This window comes from Lissotriton helveticus, chromosome 3_1, assembly GCF_964261635.1.
Source record: "Lissotriton helveticus chromosome 3_1, aLisHel1.1, whole genome shotgun sequence".
NCBI lineage: Eukaryota > Metazoa > Chordata > Amphibia > Caudata > Salamandridae > Lissotriton > Lissotriton helveticus.
In genome coordinates, this window is record NC_136061.1 from 1,778,656,240 (window position 1) to 1,778,676,200 (window position 19,961).

Genomic DNA, 19,961 nt, shown 5'->3' on the forward strand with positions numbered 1-19,961 from the left:
TGAGGCGCCATTCCTTTGAACAATGGAACAAGGGGTTGATGATCTGTTATTACCCGAAAAGGGTGTCCGCTGACATAAGTGAAAGTGGTTGCATGCCCACTTGATCGCTAGTGCTTCCCGCTCTATTTTTGAGTAACGGGCTTCTGTAGCAGTTAGCGATTTGCTCGCAAACGCTAACGGGACCCACGTTCCTGGTTCAGTCTCTTGGGTCAGCAGAGCTCCAAGGCCTACCGGGCTGGCATCCACCAGCAACTCTGTGGTGAGCTTGGTATCAAAGTAGGCCATGGTCATGCTGTCGAGCAGAGCGAACTTTACTTGTTTGAAGGCTTGGTCTTCCTCCAGATTCCGTAGAGGTTCTGCAATAGTTGCTAGGTTTGGGATGAATCTCCCGCAATAGGTCGCCATCCCTAGAAAACTCCTTACTTCAGAAGTATTTGTTGGAGCGGGAGCACTTCTCCTTGTGAAGAGTCACCCCATGTTCTACTAGTCGTTGGAGCGTGGCACGGAGCCGTCGATGGTGTTCCTCAAGGGTTTTGGAGTGAATAAGGATATTGTCACTCACGTTTAGGATGCCTTGGAGGTCTGACAGAACCTCTCTCACCGTGTTTTGACAAATCTCTGCTGCTGATGATATCCCAAAGTTTAATCTTTTGTACCGACGGAGTCTGAGGTGGGTTGAAAATGTGGTAATATACCTGCTCTCCTCCGCTAGCGTCAACTGGTGGTATCCAGCATTAAGATCTAATTTCGAAAACCATTGCGAGCCATTAATAAATAATAATGCCGGCATTTGGAAAGTGCACAGCTACCTCCACCGGAGGTGTCCCGGCGCTGTCCGTATACCGCATAGGAACCCTTCCTGGCTTTTTCCCTGTGAAATGTCCAGTCCTGGGCACCCCCAAGGTGAAGCCAGGCATCCCAGCGCTTTTGGTGCCATTGTGGAGATTAAGCAAGCCATTGAGGTCGGCTAGGATGTCGTTGACCGTTGGCGTTAAGTGTCTTTCGCGTTTTATGACCATGCTCATGTCGATGCAGATTACAATCTTCCCTGGCTGCCTCGGCTTCTCTGCGATTACCATGGGGGATACGCACGGAGTTGGCCCTTTTACCTTTTCAATTACTCCTTGTTGCTCCAGTTTCAGTAGTTCTTGCTCTACCAGCGGCCGGAGGTGGAATGGGATCCGGCGGTGTCTTAGCGCCACGGGTTCAACTGCTTGATCTATGTGCAGTTTTACTGGTGATCTCTTGATCTTCCCTAGCCCTTGAATAGTTGTGGGAACATGTCTAGAATGTCGTCGGTGTGGAGGAGCTTCACCGCGTTTGCAAACGCAATCAGGGTGAGGTCTTCAGCTGTGTGACTTCCAACAAGTATATCGGTTTCTCTGTCGACAACATGGAATGTTATTGTAACCTCTTGGGTCTCGGACTTCACTTGGACCTTCATCTTCCCTTTCAACGGAAGTGGTGTCTGGCTTCCATACGTGAGGATTCTTATCTTGGAAGGGGTCAGCGCGGGCTTCGAGTTCAGCTGCTTATAGTGTTGCAACCCCATTATGTTAACAGTCGCCCCGGTGTCAATCAGGCCTGTTACTGGGGATCCATCAATTTCAATGTTGCATTTTGGTTGTGGACGCCGTCTCTTTTTGAGGTTGCCTGCAAACGACACGAAATAGCACTCTTCATCGTCTTCTCTGGATGAGTCATCTAGGCGTTGGGCGTGGCGAGATGAGGTTTTCGTTGACCACGACGTTGTCGGTTCTTCTAGTGCTAGGTGCCTTACCGCTCCTGTCAGTGTCTTGCTCCCTGGGTTATTTCTGCCCCGTGAGCCTCCACGACATACACTCGCAAAGTGGTTGGGGATGCCACACTTAGAGCACATCTTTCCCTTCGCTGGACAGCTTTCTGGAGGGTGTTCTTCTTTCCCACAGTAGCCACACTGTGACCGTCGCGGTGTTCGGGTGGGGCACCTTCCTCGCCCACCACGAGATGGTGTGCGTATTGCGTCAGCTTGCTCTGTCTTGACAGTCACTGATTGATCAGTTTGTTGATTGAGCGCAGCTTCCATTGCGGTAGCTCTGATGTCTGAGAGTTGGCATGAGCGAGCAAGGATTAGCATTTCTTCTAGAGTTATGCGGGGCTGCCGAAGTATGAGTGTCCATAACATCTTGTTGCGGCAGCCTTTGATGAGTTGTGCCGTCACCTCTTTTTTTTGGTCGTCCTCAGTGCAGGTACTGGCGAGTTCTGAGGCGCGCATGAAAAGTGTCCATTGATTCTCCTTCTCTTTGCCTGGCTTGTCTGAATTTGAACCGCTCGTAGTGAGGGTTGAGCTGAGGGTCAAAGTGGGCATCAACGCCCAGACCGCGGCGTCATAATCAGTGGCTGCGCTGGTGTTCGGCAGGTGCGTAAACAGCTTGTATATTTCGTCACCTGCAAAGTGCAGTAACAGTGATCTTTTAACAGCTCCGTCGGTTTCCCTCGTGGCCACGAAGTAATTGTCGAGGCGGCTGACCCACACTTTCCACCTCGGTGACGCATTCGCCGGGTCAATCAGTTCACTGAACGGTGGAAGTGCGGTGATTTGGGTGTGCACGGGCTGTGGAGGCGCAGGTGGTGCTGCTTGCTGCTGAGCTGCTTGCGCTACAGGGTTTGACATAGTGCGCCCTCCCTGGTCTGCCTCACGATAGTGCGCCCTCCCTTGTCTGCCTCACGATAGTGTTATCACGTGCCTGTCTCACTTGCACCTTTGTGTCGTGCTCCGTTGTATTGGCCAGCGTCTGCTTCCTTTGATTTATCCATTTGTGTTCCCCTTCTGTGGATTTATTTTTCCTTTTCTTTCTTAGGGATGTGTTCCTTGTCCCCATGTGACCTGGCCTTAGGCAGACTCTCCTTAGCACTGTTGCCTGTTCCTTTGTGGCACAACCTGGTGTTGCCTTTGCCAGTGTTTGTTGGTTGGGTTTCGGGGGGGGGGGAGGGTAGGGGGCTCTGGCCTCACTCCCGCATTCTAGGCTGCTGGCGCTGTGCCTGATTTCCCCCGCCAAACCCCCTGGTTCGTGCCTCTCCTGCGGCAGCTTTGCGTCTCTTTTCTCACGCGGTTCGGGCCATCGGCGTCTTCTCTCCCGTCTCTGCGCATGCGCGTGGTGGTTGGCAGGAGTGCGGGGACTTCCGGCAGTGCTGCGGGCTGTCGGTGCGCAGATGTAGCGTTTTCTGCGGCTGGGCTCGTGTCCCGCTCACCTTGGTGTTTTCTGCCGATGACGGCACCCTCTGTCCACAGACATCCTTGCAACTGGGCTTGCACGGATTCAGCGCTGCCCGTCGGCTCAGGTATGTATCACTCCTTGGGCGTGGGTGTCGGGAGCTTCCCATCCCACCCTCGTCGCCAGTGTAGGGGTTCTCGCAGCCTACAGTGATTTGGGGACACCCAATATCACACACTCTCATGGGCCCATTACTGAAATACAAATGACAGACACCCAATGCTGGTCTGCTCGTCCGGAAGCCCCGAGCGACCTTGGCCCCTTTATTTATGCTCTCTGGCCACGCCTGGCCAGAGAGTGATACAACGTGTGATAGTGCTTCTGAGGTGGGCTATCCAAGGTGGGTGACTAGACTGCTACAGATACCATACCTGCAAATATAGAAGCATTTTTGTGCACATCATGATGGTCGTTTAGTTTACCTGCTGCAAAGCTTCCGCTTTGGCCACATACATGCACAGTTTACAGCATGGGTACTCGCAAAGATTATACCATGGGCATAGAAGTATTGTCTGTGGTGTGATCGAGGATCGCACTGATGCTGGAGTGGGTATCAAAAGGGAGAGGGGTTGGGAGGGTGGGTGGTAAAAGGAGTGTAAGTGGTAAAGGAGTGTAAGTGGTAAAGGACTAAGTGGGAATGAACCTCCCAAATAGCGTGGACTGTGCATTGGAGTTGTACATACTGCTCCCTCTAAAATAAGCCCCAAGTATTTAGAAAGGATATAGGTTTAAAAAGGTTTGTCAGTACTGTGTTACCCGTTATCTGAGTTGGCATCTCTCGCCCTAGAGTAAGACTTGTCTACTTGATATTGCCATCTTTGGCGAGTTAGTTGTAAAAAGGAAGTCAGTTGATTAATTAATTAGAAGGAAATAGAATCTTCAGCCCAATAAAAAAAAATCCAACTTTCACCTGTAATTTTCAGGTGTTTTTAGAAACAGGATCAGTTAAGGTACTGAGTATTAAAATAAATCATTACAAAGATCCCCCCAAAAAGGCGTACAATTCACTGAAGGTTGGCAGATACAATCAACCATTGTACAGTATGAAAGTTTCAGCTATGGCACTAGGAGACAATTTTTAATCTTGGACTTACCACTTTGCCAAAATATGCTCTCTGAACTCTATATAAAAAATCTGGGCAGGGCCACAATACTGTGGCAAATCTTTGGTGAGAGTAGTCACAGACTCTCACCATCGGAATCCCCTACCTCCCAGTTGTTGCGTAACGCGCAAGTTGAAACTATGGAACAAGAAGACACCATTTTTATTAATCCTGGCTTCTCTGGAGATAAATTTGGTGTTAATTTTTTTCTCAGAAATAGTAAGAACTAAAAGATTGGGGGTGTATGTGATTACAAATCAAGACTGAATCCCAACTAGCATTTTTTTCTGATGGATACTTCTAACCACAGATTCTAAGCTTGTGAACATTCCCAGGCTCCAGACTGGATCCAGAAACTCAGAAAGCACTGTTCCTGTGTGCCGATAGGGTTTGCTGTGCAACTCTGTGCTGATGTAATTTCTTTTCCCCACCTTCAGATGCATGTTTAGAGCTCCATTCACTGCCAGCTCATCCGCAATCGTGGAGGAGCGACAGCAGCTGGGTGGGAGACACCCCACTGACCCCATGATCGGCGTCAGGTGCGTTTTTAAATTTTTTTTTTAAATCAGCATTCCCTTCAACGCCCCCCTCCCACGCAGTCCCCCACCCGCCCCACCAGCCTTTGTTAATAGTGGCCGCCACTGGCTCCATTCCGCTTTTCCTTCCTCTCTTGAAGAGAATTACTCTTTTAAAATTCTATCGGTGTCTAAGGGAACAGGTCACCCCTAAGACTACAGGGTTTAAACATTATTGGGACTGTCACAAACAGATGTCTGTGACAGATCCCCCACGAGGTGCGCCTCTGGTATTTGGGCTTGGTGCTTTGACTACAAGGACTGTGATGACAGTACCTAGAAAAATACGAAATCTATCCGAGAAAGTGAACCGAATGTCTATATTGCATAATACCACCAGACTCCATGCAGGTCCTGCTCCCGAAGTAATTCTCGCAGCAGATCTTCTTTGCAGCGAAATCTTCAGGAACGTTCATAAACAAACACAAGAAGTCCAAGTTGGACCTGGTCCCTTTCCGCCACTCTTCATCCAAAGATGGAGCGAGGGATTCACAGTGTTTTTAGGTCTCGCTCCAGTTTCAACGAGGAGCTCATTCCATCTTTGATCTCAATGAACCCAGAGTTTATAGGTCCATTAATGACATCACAACAGGTCGATACCTTTTGAGAGCCAGCATCTTCAGCACACTTCTGACTCCCTCTTTTGCGCATCTGGGGCCCAGGGATCTGCAGGGGCCTCCAGTTGGGTTACTGCTAACAGATCCATCCTCTGTGCTGTCTGTGCCCTCAAACAGCCTTCAGGTTACCCATACATGCAGACGTTGGGTCTGGAGCGGAGCTCTGCGCCAGTCCCTTGAACGTTAATGCCAGCACAGACACTGCAGGATGACTATCCACAACCTAGCAGTGTGTCTGACTGAGTCAAATGTATCTTAATCTTGACTGCACCCAGATCCAGATATGGTACAGCCAATATTTAATACCCAAATCCTACACCATACCACCACCACTACATTTACACCCAGACATTCCATCAACTTTTTGGTTCATACTCTGACCAGACTCAACCCTATGGAGATGATGGTGGGGGTGTTGGGGACGAGCTTACCCCACCCTATGATGATGACAACTGGTACATAGACCTACAGGATGCCTGTGGATTGGATACCACACCCGATACTGGTTTGATGCCACCCTGGTCCAGCAACAGAAGAAAGCATGTCCTTTGTGACAGTAATTAGATTAGCTGCTGAAGGCCCTGACCTGTGCGTATTGAGGTCCTTTAGCCCAGACAGCAACAGACTGAAACCCCTCTACCTTTTAATGAGGATTTCACCGATACTCTCACCCACACATTAATAAAGCTATGTACTGAACTGCAGTATAACCTATTAAATGAAACTCAAAATGTTGTACAGTGCACATCCAGAGTAGATTCCTTGGTTGTGTTCTTTTCTTTGAGCTTCCTCCAAGGTTTCCTTTTTCAATAGCTTTTTATCTCCGGATGTAGAACTTTTAATTATTGTTCTTTTTAAGCTCTCACTGTGGCTTTACATTCAGTAATATAATCTGTAGTTAAATACAGTATCCATATTGTATTATGCTTTCCATTTATCAGAGGTTATCTTTCTCTAATCCTGGAGAACCCACTTAATCTGCCCCTACAGGTGTTACAGGGCGTTCTTTCCCAGAATCACTTCTTGGCTGTGGCCATCTTTGTTGGGGTGGCCTTACCCTCTCTCTCAGAAGGGCTGTTTCTGGTATAGTTGAGACTGCCATGCTTTGCTTGCTCCCTCTGTGGTACTGACTGAAAGGGACTATATTTGTTGTGGAGCCGGTTGGAATCCGCCCCTGTTCATTGGTTTCTAGATGGGTCTGGTCTCTCAAATGTACCACTAAACTTAGAATTATATATTTTATTGTTTGATTAATAAAAAGCATTACAAAACTGGACATACAACAATAAAACATATCAAAATAAATACAGCACTTAGTCTATTAATAGCATCACGTTGAAATAGCAAGTCATAAGGTGTTGTGCTATTTAATGAAACCGATATGCGCACTGATAGCAGAGCATACCACTCCTTGTAAGTACCTGTCACCCCCATGGCCCCGCCCCAAGACTCGGCCAGGAAACAAAATAAAAAGACAATAAATCTGTTTATTATCGAGGGTGGAGGGGGTGGTACGCTGCTCTCAGTCACGGCCGGCACAACTTGCGGGGGCGTTAATTTAATTAAAAGAAAAGATAATAGATAATTAAATGTACAGTCCCGGGTCTTCTATGTTCTCCTCCTCTCCAGTACCAGGAAGTAGAAGCAGGCAGCCAGGCTCCATTCCCCTCCTAAGCCAATCGCAATGCTGCTCAAGCAGCGTTGCGATTGGTCGGGAGTCCTACCAGCCAGGGGCTAATGGAGCCCAGTTCCTCCATGTAGGAGACTGCTGCAGCCTACATGGAGAAAAGGCAGAGTGCGCATGACCTGTCGGCCCCCTGGGGCCGTCCAAACCAAACAGTCTTTGCACACTCTGGAGTGGGCAGGCACACTACTCCTCCCCTCCTCTCGGGGCAGCCCCGTTCAACCGCCCGCAACCAAACATAAAATGGTAATAACGGAAAGTTATTACCATTTTATTTTTCTGCTTCTCGCACGGCAGGGAGGCGACGCTCCTTCGCACTAGTGGAGGATCTGCCCCTGGCTGCTCTGCCACAGCAGAGGAGCCGCCACTGCTTGTTTCCAAAGCAAACAGCAAAACAACACGAAAAAAACGGAAATGTGGACACCATGCATCTTGGGCGTCTGTCTGACATCCTGGGCGTAGGCAGCGATTGGATACATCGAGTGGTCCAAAAGAAGATGCAGTTCTGAACCCAGCCACAAGATGGCAGAATAATGCACAGTTTGCGGATACAGAAGAAATGTAGGTCACAAAGCTAAACCCACCTAAAGTACGCAGTTCTCTGGCTTCAACATTTTTGGGAGATATTTATGTTATTGCAACTTTGAACCACAAACCAAGCAGTTTCTTTCTCAAAAGATTCCAAGAATGCTCAGCTAGAGTTGGCACTTCTGTTGGGGAAAAAAAAATACCAGCCGTAAAAATCAGACGAGTTGCAGTACCTATTTGCACCAGGGGAGCTACATGGAGAGGATTCTTCGTTTGCTGGCAGCAGAACTGGCATCGCACAGATGAGGTATTCACTTCCCACGTCCCCATCACTAGAGCAAATCCAGTGTTGTCAGAGACCACAACACAGAGATGAGAACCCCAAAATCATTTTTCATGTCAAAACAGATAGCTTCCGATGCAGGCAGAGAGCTCCCCAAACTCTGTAGGAATCTTGTCCTAACTGCACCCATTGCACGTGTTTGCATCTCAGAGTTCTACTCCCTGAAACCATTTATCTTTATTCTCTCCTGTCTCCCTTGGATCTCCTCTTCTGCTGGCTCTTACCCTCGAAGCAGGTAGAGAGCTCCCCAGACTCTGCAGGGGTCTTGTCCTGACATCACCCCTTGCAAGTGTCTGCACCTCACAGTTCTACTCCCTGCAACTCTTGCTTCCTTGTCCTCACCTGTCTCCCTTGGATCTTCTCTTCTGCACGCTCTTATCCCTTAGGCCTCTCTCGCTTCCGATGCCAGTAGAGAGCTCCCCAGACTCTGCAGGGGTCTTGCCCGGACAGCACCCCCTGCAGGTGTCTGCACCTCACAGTTCTACTCCCTGCAACCTTGGCTTTCTTGTCCTCACCGGTCTCCCTTGGTTCTTCTCTTCTGATGGCTCAAGCCCCTAGACCTTCTCTCGCTTCCGATGCAAGTAGAGAGCTCCCCAGACTCTGCAGCGGTCTTGCCCTGACAGCACCCCTTGCAGGTGTCTGCACCTCAGAGGTCTGTCTACTCCTTGCAAACCCTTCTTTTTGTCCTCACCTGTCTCCCTTGGATCTTCTCTTCTGCACGCTCTTGCCCTTAGGCCTTCTCTCGCTTCCGATGCAGGTCGCTCCCCCTGGTCCCGTCACACGCAGAGACTCCAAACCTTTGGAAGATTTCTTGAAGGTGAACTCCACCTGCTCGCCTTCCTTCAGGCTGCGGAAGCCATCCATGTGCAACTTACTCTGAAAGAGATGGAGTGGATGTCAGCTTTACCAACAAAAGAGCAGCATGGCATGAGCAGCAGTAAGCAAGGCATCATTTACACATGCTGTATATGCACAGCAGGGAAAGTAGCCATGCAAGCTTTCCTCACAGCAGATAGGTACAGCACAGACAGAAGTGCAACATGGATGTCAATTCAACAACATAAAAAGCAGTAGACAACTTTTGTCTACCAATCACATCAGAGAGATGGCCTTTTCTCCCATCCACCACCACTTCTCCAGCCTCCTATTTGCTACTGGGTGGCTGGTGGGATAAAGAGTGGTAAGCGTAGAAAGTAAACAGTACTTCCTTTACAGCAGTTTAGTTTCTGTCACTACTTTCAATTACACCCCCCCCAAACCCCCAACTCTGATGCCTACTGGTCAAGATTGTGCTTAATAAAACGCTCTATAAAATAAAAATTACCCCGGAGACGGAGGTCGGTGCCAAACGAGCCACCCGCCATACACATGAAGGGTAGAACATGCTCCGCAGCAGTGTAGGCTACACACAGCAGAGGCAGACTGTGTCAAAAGTTGGCGTATTTTAACCAAAAACACGTGGCACGCCTTAGGTGAGACGAATAAATGAGTATTAGTAAATATTACAATCCAGTAACATTTGATATCTTAAGGCTTTTTGGTTTAAAAAGTGTTTCAAAACAATTGTAATGATTCATATAAAAAAAATGTCAAATGCATTTCAGGACTTTTCTTGTCCCTCCACCAGTGTCTAGAGTTAATAATGTGTGAGGGTGTTGCCCCCACCAACATAATATATCACCCCAGCCAGGTCAAAATACAGTTCAGAGAGGATCTTGCCTCAGCCCCAAGCAGCTATGGTTCAAGCAGCAGGCAATCTCCAGAGAAGTGTGTGCTATGTTCAAGCAGTACTAAGAATTTTTATTTTAAGAACACAACACAATAAAATTCCAAAACCAATTTAGAGACTGTCTCAAATCTCTTCTATGACCTGTACGTACAGTGATTAATCCCTCAATAATTTCCTACTATTGCAATGCTTAACCCCTTCGACGCTCATGACGAGCTGGGCTCGTCATGCAGTAGCCTCCCAGCACGCTCATGACGAGCCCAGCTCGTCATGAATAATGGGTTTTTGTAAATCCCAGCGCAGCAGCAGAATATGATGAGCTTCCAAGTGGTTAATACAGTGCTCCATAACTAAATAGGACTAGATGTTTGTTATTTAAAGCCTTCTACTGCACTGTCAAACCTAGAAAGGTTTGAGATTGTGCTACAGAAAAGAAACTATTTACTTATCTGTAACAGCGGTTTCACAGTGTACATTATTCCGCCATCTAATGGTTGGGTCCAGAAGTACTGACTTAGTAAATGTTTTCATTTCTGGGCATCAACCATAAATGAGGACTAAGATGTTGAGCATTTGCCCACAATAACCCAGTGCACTACCTTCATGTTCGGTTTTTTAACTCTAGTGAGTCCTATGTATATGTTTCGCCGTCCTCCTTGGCCAGGGGCACAAGGTTATTCAGATACATTGGTAAACATGGTGTGAAAACAAGGCAGAAACAATAATAGGGAAGCATTACTAGATGGGTCCCAAAAGGATCAGAACCCATGATGACCTGTGCCACCAAACTTTCGACACTACTAAGATGCAACAATATATTTAAAACATTGGTACATTGAACAAAGGACCCCAATTTATCCAAACCACTGTTCTATTTCAAAAGAGGGAAAAATAACCATGATGTGGTGCCACTCACCAGACCAAGGGTGAGATGAAGAACAGAGATCCAAAAGCAAATGAGTACTATTGTAAAGGACGCCTCAGAGCACTCAAACAATGAAATAAACAGCACCGAGTCTTGTGTCCGTGCTTTCGTGGTTTTATTTTCTCCTACATTTCTTCATGGATCCTCTAGAAAACGTGTTTCATCCTTGAAAGTATGTGCCATCAGCTTCTTCAGGGCTATATGGTACAGTGTTGAATCAGTAGTACGTTTTCAAAAGTAGATCGATAGTGGACAGTGTGCCCTTTATGCTTACTATATATACTTCAGATAGTCCATTGTGGAGACATCATGGGATAAGAGGGCCTATTGTTTCCAGGCGAGTAATTAATACACATTGATGGCCAGTCCATTGCAGAGGGAAAGCAGACCTTCCTCTACCCAATCTGGTGTTGCCCCAGGTCCACCCAGGGAGGAGTTGAGCTAAGTCTTTCCCACTTCAAGCCAGAACTGCGGAACCAAGCAGCTGCACCATAGCAGCTGCACCAAGGAGGGTTGCAGGAGGTCTTTGTGACACCAGCCATATACCACTCCATTTCTCACGACAGGCGAACAGGGTGGGAAGTACGACAGGGAAGATACTGGCACCTAGACCCTCAGAACCACAAGAGTGAGGAATTTCCTTCATGCGAGGTGAATACCTTGTATACAAAGATAGAGTTACTACTTCACCAAAGGAATAAGCCATTTATCTTGCTACCTTGTAAGTCAAAAGGGTTTCTGGTTATATTTTTCAAATTATACACATATACATGGTTGTGAATGTGAATAAATCCTATACACCGTCTCCACAGCCTGCATGATTTTGGACAGAGACACAAACTTCTCTTTCTGGCCTTTTTGTTGCGTGTAAAAAGGACTGCCCAGCATGACTAGGCCTGAACTATTATGGGACTGATTACAAGCCAGGCGGAATTAAATTAACGCATGCTTGCTTATTATCAATGGCTAGGTTTCGGAAGAACCCGACCAGATTTTTCCAGCTGAAAAAAACAAATTGCATGAGACTCCAGCTGCAAGTCTAATGACTTTTTTTCTTACCAGGGGAAGCATAAAGTGGCTCCACCCACTTCAACAACAAATAAATAAATAAACAAACCTCACCTCTTTCACTTCCATTTACCACTTCCTAGAGGAGGCAGTAAATGTATGCAGTAAAGCATGGTTTTATGGCCAAGAAGAAAAAATAAAGTAAATCCACCCCGCGTGGCAGTTCCCCATTCCATGCATGGCCGTCAACTTGGGGCACAACTGGCACCCCTGGCTTGCACTTTGCAACACCTAGCTCTGCTGGATGACTTCCCCCTTCCTTCTGGGTTTGATGTCCAGTGCTCTCTCTCCATCCTCATGTAAACTCTTGTATGGCCCCTTTTGTGACAAACTCAATTTTCGGAGCCATTTGTGCAGGCACTTTGACGGCTAGCCTTCCTAGACACTCAAATACCAACCAAGAGATGAGGAGTGATGGAACAGTTACACCTCCAAAGGGTAGAAGTCAGACACTCCTGCAAGGCAGGTTGGTTCTGCATGCTAGTTTCCATAGCTTGGCCACACCACCGTTAATGGAAGGGCAAACAGTGATGGTATGTTTGATTATTCACTATTTATTACTATGAGTATAAGCAGGTGGTTGCTATTGGATTTGTGGATTGCAGACTACACCCTCACATTTAAATTTAACACTTAATTTAAATTACTCTGGTGTAATCTACCTTTCTTTCACAGCAACAGCATTGTTCCTTGCAAAGCTACGCATCCTAGTCCACCGTATTCTTTGAACAGAACATAGCACATACACGATTACAATACAGGCATGTTTTAAATAACTGATAGTAAGAGGAACCCATTAGTAGGTGGGGAGAAAGAGGGAAGATATATGGAAAAGGGAAAAAAAGAAAAGAAAAACGTTATACCTTTAGTCCTCTACAGAAGGTAGAGGGTAAATAAACAAATGTGTATTAATTCAACCCATTAAAGTCACCAACATGTTTCTGCCTAATGGACTCTAGGAAGCACATGTCTAGGAATTCATTGGGACCAACTTACATCATCAGCCAATCAACATCAATTGCTGAAATGAATAATAAGTAAAAATAAAAGACAACCTGTCATTTATTGATTGAAATACATACTGGCTGTTCTTCAGGACTCACTTTTTTGGGTTGAGACGCTTCTACTCCGCGCACACGATCAACACAAACGGTCCCCAGGTTGGGACCGGTTTCAAGTGTCCTGCCATGCCGAGGAGACTTTGTATTTTCTCACACTTCTTAGTCATCAGACTGATAGTGTCCTTGATGCAAGAGTGGCGAGAATCACTAGACAAGGTAAACTTGTCTTCAAGACAAGCAGCAGCGGTTCCTGTGTGTGGTGGGCAGAAAGCGTCAGAAATGAAATGTTAACAAAATGAGATTATGACCATTTTAGTTTTTACACTTTCTGCCAGTAAACAGAGTGCGAGGACAGGGCGGGGTCAGTGCATCACTGCTGTCAATGATAGGCACCAGTGAGGAGTGACCGCATAGGTTTGCATTGCCCATGCTGGTTTGGCCGGCTACCTAGCCACAGCCAAAGTGACAAGCACAATTCAAACCTCTCCAACCTGGCTGTCTTGGACAATTGGTTTGGAGAGCAGGCACAGGCATACAGTGCCTTTTGGAGCATGGAGCCAGCACGCTCCAGCCAATCAAGATGCTTTACAACAGCATCTTGAATGGATGAGAGAGTTGGCTGTGGGCTTCGCACTCGGAGAATGTATTGCAGAGCAACAAGGACATACTGCAGATCATCAAGTGGCAGTGAAAGGTAAGTGATGTTTTATGTGTATATTATTGTGTATTTGTTATGTTGTTTGTGTTCTGTGCATTTGAGTATTTTGTGTACTTACGTGCATTTTCTTTGCACCCCCCCAATGTGATTTGCCACCACTGAAGATAAGTGGGTATGTTGGTCGAGATGGCTTTGTAAATGATGAAGCTTTATAAGCTGATGTGGGCTGGCAATGGGAGCCAGAGGAGTTCCATGAAGATGTGGGTCATATGATCATATTTCTTTAAGCCCAAGACGAGCATGCTGCAGCATGTAAGATGCCCTTAATGGGTGCCACGGTGGAGTCTGCAGACCATGGAGGTGGGTGTTCCCAACATCCGTATGCAAGAGAACAAGGGCTTGAACAGCAATTATGAAGTAGCTTTCTGGAAGAAACAGCTTCAGTATCTTTAGAAGCAAGAGCTGGCACCAGGCTGTCTGTTTTTGGCAATATGTTCCTTGAGGGGGAGGTTGTTATCCAGGATGAATCAGAGTGACTTGGCATTCAGTGAAAGATGGGTGTCCATGATAACTCTGATCCCTGATACCAGCTTTCACACTGTTTTGGTTATTTTACTAATCTTCAACCTATTGTTCAATTTTGCAATGTTTTTCATCTTCAGTGATCTCACTTCCTATGATGGTATCAAGGGCCAAAGGTCATGTGACCTCTTACAGCTCTTCCTCCAGGCCCACGTATGTAATGTCACTTTCCTGTGATATCATCAAGGGTCAAAGTGTGTGTGTGAGGTTACTTCCGCTCCCCCTAACATTTTTGTGAATCGATGTCCAGAATTCCGAGGCTTTATAATCTGAGTTGCACGATGGTGGGTTGATTTTAGTAGCACTTTATTTCTTAAAGATGACCACGAGGACTAACAGAACAGTAGAGGGAGCTCTGAGACACAAATAGTTTATATGAAGAAAATTCCCCAAAAAGTTTATAAATCTGCCAGCAACACTTAATTTTGCCCACCAGAGTATCAATTACATTTGAGGGAACAACACAGGGTACCCATGCATTCATTTGTTGCACAGTGAATGCCTTCTAACCAAGACAGAAGGGTCCAAATCTCTCTTTTCTAGTTGTACGTGACGTATGAAGCGCCCTATGCAGTTTATCTCTGAGAGTATGCCACTTAGATGTGGGGTTCCTCAGGGTTCCTCCTTGAGCCCCACTCTTTTTAATGTTTACATGAGCCCCTTGGCTGAGGTTGTCCAACCCTTTGGCATTCAGATTATCACCTATGCTGATGAAACTCAGCGGATTGTCTCCTTCAACCAACTGGACAAAGCTGAATCTGATCTAGCGGGCTGTCTTGAAAGGGTGTCAGCCTGGATGGAAGGCTTTTACCTGAAACTTAATGGGGCTAAAACAGAGCTGATGTTCTTGGGTAAAGTCTCCCCCTGAAGGTTCGCTCATTCTGGGACAGTTGTCTCGGTCCAAAGCCCCCCTTCTAAAGAACAGATCAAGAGCCTTGGTGTATGGCTGGACCACAATCTAATCTTCAAGGAGCAGGCACGGAAGGTGGCAGGTAGTTATGGGATTTTGATGATGATCAGGAAAATCCTTCCCCTGATGCCTTTCAATGCCAGGAGACTGTTGGTTTTGCATCGATTCTTTCTTGGGTTGATTACACCAATGCCCTATATCTAGGATCTCCGTGGTCAACTATCAAAAAACCGCACACTGTACAAAATTGTGCTGCACGTATTCTTATGCAGGCCCCTAATTGGGAATCCGCAATACCTATGGCTAGTTCCCACATGGTTCCCACGTCATGCTCGTTTCCATGCTCACTATTGTTCAGAGCCGGGAAACAACCTTTACAATGCGGTAGTTACATCGCGTTAGCATTACAATGCGATGCCATTACATCACAAGTCATTAGATCGACTTGCTACAGATGGCGCTCCAACCTAAGGAATAGTATGATTTACTAGTCCAACACCTTCCATACTGTTGCGCAGGGTGGAGTTGGAATAGTACATTTTGCTATTCATAATATTGCAGTGCCATCTAGTGCTAGTCGATCTACTTACTTGCGCTGCAAAAGTATTGTGTTCTCAACGTGGTCGTTGTAACAACCACATTGTTATGGAACAAGATGTAAAAGCAAGCGTTGTAGCATGTTATATTCGTCAAAGCCTCCTTCATGCCTCAGTGTTCCTCCTGGGCTTTGAGTCTTGGTCCAGCGATGGAACCTGGATCAAGTACTTCTTCTGGGGACCAGTCTCCTTCCATTGCAAACTCCTCTTTCTTTTTTTTCTAACAAACCCCTGTCTGTTTTGACCCCACACTCCTCCTGCTGTCTGCTTGGATTCCAGCCACTGACCTACCTTTTATCTTATATGGAGGGTTTCCTTTCACCACCCACCCTTGCGTGACGCCTGTGTACACTATCCACTGCCAACAACGTTGACCCCACTGGATGGGAGTAGGGTGTATCAGCAAGCTGCGGGTAAAGTTGTTCTGATACCAGAGGGTTAAACTGCTGAGGAGCCCGCGGTGTCTTCGATTCCCTGTCATCCTGTGTTGCCTGTGAGCAGCGGGTGCAAAGAGTCCAGTGCTTTGGCATGGACAGGTCTTGCACATCCCTGCAGTATTGGGCTGGGAACGTTCACTGCTCCTCATTGGCTTGGTCTTTAGAGGTAGAAATTCTCATGTAAACAATATCTTATCCCTTGTGGTTCCCACAATTTGGCATTTTTTTATTCAGTTGGACAGTAGTAAACATGCATGTTTACATCTCAACACTTTTATTGTGTGCTCTATTGTGCATAGTAGCGGCTGCTACCAGAACTGGGTGGCGAGGCGGGTGGGGGCGGAGGGGGAAGGGGGGGGGGGGGGCCAGACAATTTTTTTTTTTTTTAAAGACCCCCCTCCTGTAATGGCATGCCACCGCCTCTCCTCTTTTACCTTCCTTATTTCTGCAGTCCCGGCCAGCAGCAGGAAGCACCTGGCTCCCAAGCTCCCCAGAGCCAATCACAATGCTGCAATGCAGCGTTGCGATTGGTCTCGGTGTCGTGATTTGGTGATCAGACAGGGAATGGGAAGCTTTGCATGTTCCTCACCAGACTGCACAGGTGTAAAGTGCGCAGGACTGTTTGGAAGGCCCAAAAGGGACTGCCAAGCAGTCATGCGCACTTAGGGAGTGTAAATCACTTCTCCACCTGCTCTGGCCAGCCACGCCCCGAAAGCCACTGACAAATAGGAAAAATCAAATGATAATAGTTATTTTATTTTTCATGTTGTTTTGTGGGGCGATGCTCCTTCGCTGAGGAGACGCCACTGTTTGTGCATATGAAAACACCATGAATGCTACAATCCTGCCTTCACATGTGCTGTGCATTTGCCGCCTCTGTTCTCTTTGTGTAAATGCCCGTCATCAAATATTATGCAGCGCAATAGTGCATAAACAACTTAAAAAACAGATTCTCATGTTTGTGCAAAACCAGTAGCACCTCAGAGCCAATCATTAGAGACGTGTACCTGAAATCCGGGATACTTCTTATGTACAATCTTTTGTAAACACAGTGACCCTCAGAAAAAGCTTTCTGAAATGACATTTTCCCAACAAATATGAAAGGCCCCTGTTAGCGGACGTATGCCAAGTTTTGAAAAAGATAGATTTTTTAATCATAAAATGTTCACCAACTAAAATTAGAACCGCTATTTAGAATGCATTTTTTGCATCATGGTGTGCAAGTGTCACTATTCTCAATGCCTCAAAAATACCCCCCATTTTAAGGTTTCGCCTGTGAAGCACTTGCAAAATCGCTTGTAACAGAAACAAGCATTGGCAAAGCCAAAATGTTTTGCCTCTGCAAAATCTATTGGTTTCATCTAGCCTTTCATTCTTAAAGGTAGTTAGGGTTGGGCAAGGCTAACTTTCATTTTCACAAAAGGTGGTGGAAGGATGCTTGCTACATGTCTAACCAGGTAGCGGTTCAATTTTAGATCCACTGACGGTACATTTACCTTTTTTTTTTATAGAAGGCATAGTTCCTACGGCAGCAATTTATGTCAAAGATACTATCCACTTCATCAATATCATTAAGATGGAAACCTTCATTCCTGAAACTAAGTTCTTGGTTACTCTAGACATACAGTCATTGTAAACCGATATACCCCAAGACGGAGGTATATAGGTCGTAAGAGACCATCTAAATTCCACAACAATGCCCACTGCAGTCCCCACAGACCTTATAATCCCTCTACTGGAAATTGCCTTAACCTGAAACTACTTTTTGTTTGGAAAGGGATGTTACCGCTAACAAAAAAAAAAAAAAGGCTTGACATGGGAGCAGTTTTTGATTCCGACTTTGCTATACTGTTTGTGGACAACATTAAAACCAAATACATTCTTAATATGACAAACCCCTTCATGCAGAAGATACGCATTTGGAAAAGATATATTGATTAGGTCTTTATGACCTGGTCAGGCTCTGATACTGAAATGATACTTTTCTGTGAAAGGCTTAATCAATGCCATCCAGATTTGACATGAACACAACACGACTGCAATACGGAAATGGACTACCTTGATGTCACAGTGAAAACAAGTGACAACCAACTGTAAACTTAATTATTCAGAAAACCTACTGTAAGGAACACTTGATTACAGTATTCCAGCTGCCACACCCAAGAACTCGAAGAGATGGCCTCCCCTGCGGACAGTTCCTACGTATTCACTGGAACTGCAAATTGAAGGAAGACTTCTTTAGAGAGGCAGAGATCTTTTCTACCAAACATATGGAAAGAGATTACCATAGGAGGCGTATCAAACGTTCTCTGAAACGTGCATGGAACACACACACACAGAGCTACTTCTTGAAACTAAGAACAAAAATCCATTAAACAGAATCATGTGTCACGACCTTCTGCCCAATCACCAACAAAGTATCCAAAAGTATTTAAAAAAAACATTGAAACATTCTATCCGCCACTAGTTTTCCCACTGATGCACTACTTTTCGCTTTCAGGAGGAGACATAATATCAAAGATCATTTGTTAAGAGCCCATAAGGCCGCACCAAAAGACAATACAATCCATCCACTCATAGGCCGACCCCCTATTTAGAGCCATCATAAATGTAGTACCTGTCTTGTGTGCAATCAAACAGCAAACATCAAAACATTTGACCATGAGAATGTCCGCCAGCCCCTAACTTTTTTCTTCAATTGCAATACCGCCAAAGCTGTGCATTGTATTCGGTGTATATGCAATCTAATATACACTGGGCAAACTACCGAAAAGGTTAAGTCATGCATTTTTCAACACAAAAGCAGAATTTGCTGCAAAGTCACAACTGCGCCACTAGTCGAACACTTCATAGAACAAGCATTGGCGTAGCCAGTAGGTCTTGCCTTTGGGGCGTTATAAGTGTTTAGCTATTGACTTTGCTAACGTTTTTAATATGTGTTGTAGAGCATTGTGAATGTTGTGCAGCATGTTGACAATTTATAAGTTATAATAAAAAAAGTGTGGGGGGCGTGGCTTGGACGGCAAGGAGAGGAGGCGAGTAAGTCCGGAGCTCCTCAGCACCCCGGAACCAAGCCAGAAAAATCAGTGCAAAGCCGTAACCACTGAGGACACCAAAACAGAGAAACCGCTGCCGAAACCCGCCAGGCACAGCGCGGTAAAGAGTGCACACAGAACGGACCACCCAGGAAGCAGCTATATCCAAAAGAAAATAACGGAGCGAAGGGAACTGAAACAAGAAAGATGGCGGTCGTGAAGTGCTAACGGAGGCAGTGAGGGGACGTTAAAGACCAATCCTGCGGTGGGACAGCGAGCAAAACACAAGGTTAGTGCCGCGCACTTCCCTGCAATCAAGAACAGCCCCCGCTGGTCCTCCACTTGACCTAATCAGAGTGTCAAAGCTATCGCCAGCAGACTCACGAGCACAAGTAACGAAAGCGAACGTGAAGTGCACAGGGGGCGGCCATGTTAGAAATCAGAGACAACACAGAAAACGCGCTACAAACAAGGGATACGTGGGGAGAAACAACACATTAAACAGAACAATACCCGTTTCAGCACTGCCCCGGACCTCCTAGACAGCCCAGCTACCTCGTTCCGCTCGATCCCTTGCCCGAACCCTCCCACAGAGAGGATGGCAGCCAACTTGAGTGGGGCAGAGGTACAAACATTGAGGCAGTCATAGGGGGAGAGACGAAGGCACAAGCAACCAGTGAACATAACGGGAGCCTCCCGCTGACAAACAGACCGGCACTGCGCCACAGACAGAAGACCAGCAGCCTCGTTCAGACCGATCTCTCCCACAAAGAGGGCGTGCATAAAACCTGCAAACCAGACGGCGGCCATCTTGAGTGAGACAGAGGAACAAACATCGAGGCGGCCATATGGGGAG

General features: G+C 46.4%; 1 protein-coding gene across 5 annotated transcripts in view; it reads right to left on the minus strand.

Annotated features, from left to right (window-relative positions):
- LIN28A (lin-28 RNA binding posttranscriptional regulator A) overlaps positions 1 to 19,961 on the minus strand; it is a 136,106-nt gene that overhangs the window by 39,253 nt on the left and 76,892 nt on the right. For all 5 annotated transcript variants that reach the window (XM_078682650.1, XM_078682649.1, XM_078682647.1 and 2 more), the window contains exon 3: positions 8,796 to 8,980. In XM_078682650.1, coding sequence (XP_078538776.1) covers positions 8,796 to 8,980 — 185 coding nt within the window. The remainder of the gene's footprint in view (positions 1 to 8,795; positions 8,981 to 19,961) is intronic.